General features: G+C 50.3%; 1 protein-coding gene across 1 annotated transcript; it reads left to right on the forward strand.

Moving 5' to 3' along the window:
* Positions 1 to 603: 603 nt before the first annotated feature.
* Positions 604 to 5,527, forward strand: vgll2b (vestigial-like family member 2b; the record flags this gene model as incomplete). The annotated part of the gene is made up of 4 exons (XM_084437796.1): positions 604 to 690; positions 1,685 to 2,030; positions 4,565 to 5,008; positions 5,484 to 5,527. 4 exons carry the CDS (start codon positions 604 to 606, stop codon positions 5,525 to 5,527), a joined length of 921 nt encoding a protein of 306 aa, XP_084293922.1.
* Between the last annotated feature and the right edge of the window lie 812 nt (positions 5,528 to 6,339).

Consider the following 6,339-nt stretch of genomic DNA (forward strand, 5'->3'; position numbering starts at 1 on the left):
ACCCTAGATCCCTCTGGTGTCTCGCGGATTAAGAGAACTGAGTCCCAGTAAACGTCTAATGTGGCACATAATCACAAAGAACTAAACTCTATTTTGTGTTTTCCAATATAATGGAAAATATGTATTTTGCTTATTAGTCTACAATATCACACCATGAGCGGTACACTTCATTATATCTATGTGTCAGTCACAACCTACATACATCATTGACTAGGTAATGCAATTACAGACCAGCATTGTGTGACCATTAGACAGTTGGTAAGAGGGGGGGTCTCTCTCGGAACAAGGGTGGGTGGGGTCGAGGAGTCGAGATGTACAGGACAGTCTCGTGTCTGTTCTATAAACCTCGCCATAATCTGCGAGCGCAGCTGTTGTTGCGCATGCAGCGGACAGAGGAGAGCGCGCGCTCTGGGCTGGTTGATGTCGAGCTCCGGTCGCGCTGCCTGCCTGTCGCGCACTGAGAGCCAGACCAGAGAGAGGGAGAGAGAGAGTTTGTTTTTCGCTCGCTGCTAACGGAATGTTGTCGCTCTCTCACAACGTTGGTTTCTTTAAGACAGCGCGACACGTCCCGTCCCCGGTGGGAGAAGAATCCGCTCCACTACCATGAGTTGTTTGGATGTAATGTACCCAGCCCATGGACATTACGCACCGTATGTGCCAGCCGCTCCCACGTTCATCAACAGCTTACAGGTAAGAGAAGCGACTTCAGTAAGGAAAAATGACTATTGTTTTGTATTAATTAAGTTACTATAATTATTATTAAGTAATCAAGCTGCTTTCCAAAAATAACTTTCCATTGCATAACAAAATCAAATGAAAGCATTGGCAATCTTTGCGTAAAATCAAGCCGTATACCCATTCGGTTATTCCTAAAAGCAAAGCTAAATCTGTAAATCGTGTGCAGGTGCTTAGGTTCAGGGAGACTACTGAATCATTCTCTAAAACTCCACAGCTTTTTATTCTCTATATTAAGCTGCTGACTGTTAAAGCAATAAGGTTTGATTCTCGTTTGTTGAAATTGGCTTTCAGCGCCAGAGGCGCCTATATAACTTATATAGTTATATATCTTTCTTGAATTTTTAAATTCATTTAAATGTTCATACACAATTGAGCTTCTTTATTCATTAGTATAATTTTGATACACAATTAAATTTCTTGATTCATTTGTATAATTTTGATACACAATTGAAAATCTGGTTAAAAGAGTTAGGCCTACATGGGTAGGGAATATTTTACACTGTTATATGCATGTGCATATATGCAAACATACACACACACACACGCACACACACACACTCTCTCTCTCTCTCTTGCTCTCTCTCTCACACACTTCACACACACACGTCCACTTTGAAAAAACATTATGTCAAGAGATGTCTATACTAGACAGCTCCAAATCTGTCCCCCTAACAACTGTCCCCCCCCCCCCCCCAACCCCTCCCCACCCCACCCCACCCCACCCCAACCCACCTCCACTCCCACCCGGACCCCCTGACCCTCCAAAACACAACCTTGTCCTTGGTTATTCCTAGCACAGTTTTTCTATAACAACAGCATTTGTCTCTTTGCCATAACTGGGATGTAGAAGTGTTTATCTACTTCACTTCTATCTCTGAATAGATATGTCCATCTGCTCAATGTCTAGCTTGTAATTTGTAACCCTGACCCCTCCATGCATTTTTAGGCACCAATCGGTCTGAGAAGCCCCTCCCATCACTGCCGGAATCTCATGGACAGTGCGGGGACAGAACGGGGTCCTCCGGAGGGGGTGTCGGGCCCCAGTACGGGCTCCGGGTCTTCCTCCTCATCCTCCTCGTCCTCGTACCCCTCGGCGGCGGCGCGAGCGGAGGAGGGGGGCGGGCCCAAAGAGAAGCAGGAGGCCCCGGAGGCGGAGTACCTGACGTCGCGCTGTGTCCTGTTCACCTACTACCAGGGCGACATCAGCAGCGTGGTGGACGAACATTTCTCAAGAGCACTCAGCTCCTACATGGAGGGCGAAGGCAAGAGGAGGGCAGCAGACCTGGGCACAGGTACGCGCCAGGAGGACTGTGTGTGTGTGCACGTGTGTGTGATTGCTTTGTGATTTTGATCTGGATGTGTGTCCTGAAGAGTGTATGTGTGTGTGTTTGTGTGTGTGTCAGTTGTCAGAGAGGGCCACACACTGTGAATCAGCAGCTCTGCAGACCACAGCAGAGTAACAGACAGGTGACGTGGGCATAACAGAGGGGTGTGTTGTGCGGAGCCTGTTGTCCCTAGGGGTCAGGGGGTCAGGGGTTAACTATGAGAGGAGGCAATAGCAGAACCGGAGATGGAGGATCTGACAGCAGAGCTAGTTTGGTGGAGAACACTTTAGGATGGCGTCTAACGTACCTTTGTGCGCAATCATTCAATAGGCTAACTGTATGTGATTTAGATGGTTAAGGAGGTGGGTAACAGGTTTAGTTTAGTTTAGTTTATTTAGATCAGGACAGTGCATATAATTGATGAACGTGTAAAAAAACATATAAATATGCCAGATTGTAGCCCGGAGGCTAGTTTACATCTGGAGTCCATTAGGCAGGTTGATGTTACAAAACAAGTTACAAGAGGTACATATATAAAACACAGACACAGTACAATATATAAAACATAGAAAAATGTCATGCAGTTAGACGTGTACGCATTTTTGGTTGGCTCTAAGCCACACCTTTAGATGCCCCTTAAAGGTGGCAAGAGTGGAGCAATCCCTTATAAATAGGGGGAGGCTGTTCCAGATTGGTGGGATTCAAACCGCCCACCTTCTGCATTATGGAAAGCCTAAGATTAGGCCATGGACAAATCCTGAGAGGTCTATGGAGCGATCTTTGAGCTTTACGAGGCGCAGGCATGGCTACACAGGCTCGGAGATGTGGTTCTAGAAATGACCTGACCAAACATTGCTATTTCAAAAAGCTAAAGGTTGAGATGGTCCATAGGTCTGCATGTTAAACTTGTTGCTTAGCATCATTAAGGGTCTTTTCTTGGGAACATTGAGGGTGTGTGCTAATAGGTCTCAAAACTCTTCCACACTGAGGAAGACACAAAACAATCAGCATTCACCATTCAGATGTCGTCCACTCTCTGCTAGCACAACCTTACAGTTTATCCATTAGGGCTTAGCTCCTGGCTTCTCTCTCTCTCTCTCTCTGTCTTTCCCTCTCCCTCTTTCGCTTACTGGCCTCTGTCTCCCTCTCTTTTCCTTCCGCCCTCCCTCTCCCCCTTACCTTCCCTCTCTCTCTTCCTCCCTCCTTCTCTCACTCGCTCCCTCCCTCTCCCTCTCCCTCTCTCCAGTTGGACATCTTCATCCGCCAGGCAGACAGTCTTCCTGCCTCACGACAGATACTATGTTTATACCCAGTCGTAAGCGTAGAGCCCTGCTACTGCCTGCTAACTGACCGACTGCCACCCGCCTGACGGCTGTATCGCCTTCAAACCGCCCGCCAGCCCCGGCCCGACCGGGCCCCTCTGACTCCCACAATGGAGGCTCAGTCACTGCCTGATTTATCTCCGAGCCGACCGCTGCCGTTTGATTAGGGCGACACTGAGAGGGTGGGGTCTGTTTTCAGAGGAATTCTAAATATAAAAAGTAACAGCCTAAAAACATAAAACGACCTCTTGACATTCTGCCGAGGGCAAATGGGGGTGGGGGTCGTGGGGTCGGTGGGTGGGGGCAGAGACAACAACAGGTGGGGGGGGGGGGGGGGCAGGAGGGGCACTAGTGCTGGGGACAGGGGGCGGGTAAGCGGGGCAGTTGGGCGGAGGGAGGGAGGTGGGGTTATGGCGGTGCTGAGACGAGAGGGAGCGATGTCACCACAACAAGTGATTTAAGGCACCACAGCGGCCCTCATGCTGATTTCCAGGTTAAAGCCACCGCCTTATATAGACTGGCCGCACACACACTCAAACACAGATGGGTCTCTCTATCTCGCTCTCTGTGTCTCTCCCTTTCTCTCCAAGTCTTTCACTGTCTGTTTCTTTCTCTGTCTCTCTCTCTCTCTCTCTTTCTGGGGGGCTAGTGTTAATTTGAGTGGCAGGCTGTTGTACGCAGTGTGAGGGTAACAGAGCTCTGCCTGCCTGTATGATCCAATGGGGTAGGTATCTGGGACTGGGGGTGCACCAGTCAAGTGGCCTCTCTGTATTGTCTCCCCCAGGCATCTGTTTGTGTCTGTAAATCACCAGTCTGCAACCATTCATTTGGAGTGGTCCCCCAGATTGTCTTGAAACCCTCAAAGAACTAGCCACTAAGTCTAACCTTAAGTTAGACAAGTGGTCGCATATCAACAGAGTTGCAGTTGAAGGTTTACAGACAGTTTAAAGCATCTTTAGGTCGTTTGTAAGGGGCCCCTCAAAATAAAGTGTTTACCAAATTCCACAGGGCTCGGGACACAGCTAATCACCTGTCTGTAGCTTCCTGCCTGGGCAGAGCCCATCTGAAAAGGTTGTGTGTTGCCACTTGCCATATCCTGTGTGTTTGGTTGTTATAATGTTTATTATAAACACTGTGACGGAAGTGTTTGAAACTGATTTTTGTTTATCGCCCCCCCAGACACCCACTCCCCCAGCAGCCGGCGCAGTTTTCCCCCCTCGTTCTGGGACAGTAACTACCCCCCCCAAAACCGGCCCCACTGCGACCCGGGGGCCCCCACCTATTCCATGGAGCCCTACGCTTCCGGTCTCCACCCGGGTCTACCCCACCCTCACCCTCACCACCACGCCCACCCCCACCCTCACGCCCACCCTCACCCCTCCGAGGGCTGGGGCTACGCCCCGAGCCAGGCCTACGGGCCCCCCCGGCCCCTCCATGAACTCTACTCCCCCTCCGGGCTGGAGCCCCACTACGGCCCCCTGCTCATGCCAACCGTCAGGCCCCCCCACCTGGGCAGCCTGCCTGGGCACTACGAGGTCAGCAAGCTGGAGCCCTCCTCCGCCTGGCCGGGCCTGCTACCGCCGGGGGACGTGGGCCAGACGCTGGCGCTCAACATGGACGCAGGTATGGAACTGCCCAGGTTGGACGGCTGATCGATCGGTTCATAACAAAAAAAAATGAAGAGTAATTGTTGAGGAATTGAAACACACATGCAAGTAGAGACGTAGCTCACTACACTGCTTGATTGATCGCTTTTTAATTAATTTGCTGATGAATCAAATAAACCCCACGTCTTTGTTTGACTTTGAGTAGTAAGTATGTAGTAAGTGATTAAGTATATGCCATATGTACAAGGTATGTATTATATAGTGCGGAGTATATAGCATCAGCTATCTTTCTATGTCTATTCAGTTCCTATTCCAGCACAGTTGAATGTTTCAGGTCTCAGGTAGCTATGGCAGCCATGACGACTGGCGGTCTGTTCCAAGGGGCCTCATTGTATTCCTCACTATTGTCTCCTTTTCTTCTGTTCTTTCTCCCGTCTCTCTCTCTTTTTCTCTCTCTCTCTTTCTTCTGTTCTTTCTCCCGTCTCTCTCAGGCCTTCAGCATCACAAGAAAGGGAAGGAGCTGTATTGGTTTTAACTAGCAGCCCCAGAGACACACACAGCCTCCTCTATCCACCAGTCATTAACACAGCCAATTAAGGCCCGGACCTGGACATGTCCTGCTGAAGAGCGCCGTGTCCTTTATCCCTCACGCCTACCCCCCCAACTCCCCCTCATCACCCAACCCCTGCCCCCCCCCCCAACTTCCTCTTCCTCCTCCTCCTCCATCCTCAGCCCACGGTGCCAGCGCTCCCTCCAGGTCTGAGCGTGTGCAGCATGGAGATAATGGCCTTTTGGTAAAGAATAGCAGAAATGGTGGGACAGAAGATGCAGAGAGAGAAAGAGAGAAATGCATGGAGGGAGAAAGAGAGAGAGAAAAGGACAAAGAGAGGGACAAAGAGAGCAATAGAGAACAAGCCTTAGAGACCATGGTCTCTCTTTCTGTCTGATCAGAGTCCCACTCCTCCTCCCTCTCCTCCTCCTCCCTCTCCTCCTCATCCCTCTCCCCTCTCCATCTTAACACTGCTGTGTGGTGTCGGTGCCGCACAGCGCCGGCCACACGGACCTGTTTGGACTGGGGAGGCCGGATCAGACCCACTGTGAGTGGATGGGGGAGGGAGGGGGCAGGAGGGTAGTGGGAAGAAGGACAGATGAGCGCTCTCTCTCTCTATCTCCCCCCATTTCCGTCTCTCTCTTTCATTCTCTCTCTCTGTCTTCTGGGACTGCAATCGCCCTCCTTCTCCACTTATCTGCATTTCACAAATGCACGAGGCTGAAACTGATGGGGCGGGTGGGGGGGGTGTATGCCTGTAATCTTTATGCTGTTCTGGTTATTTCTTTTTCCTGAGA

The sequence above is a fragment of the Borostomias antarcticus genome, assembly GCF_949987555.1.
Source record: "Borostomias antarcticus genome assembly, chromosome: 5".
In the NCBI taxonomy this organism is placed as follows: domain Eukaryota; kingdom Metazoa; phylum Chordata; class Actinopteri; order Stomiiformes; family Stomiidae; genus Borostomias; species Borostomias antarcticus.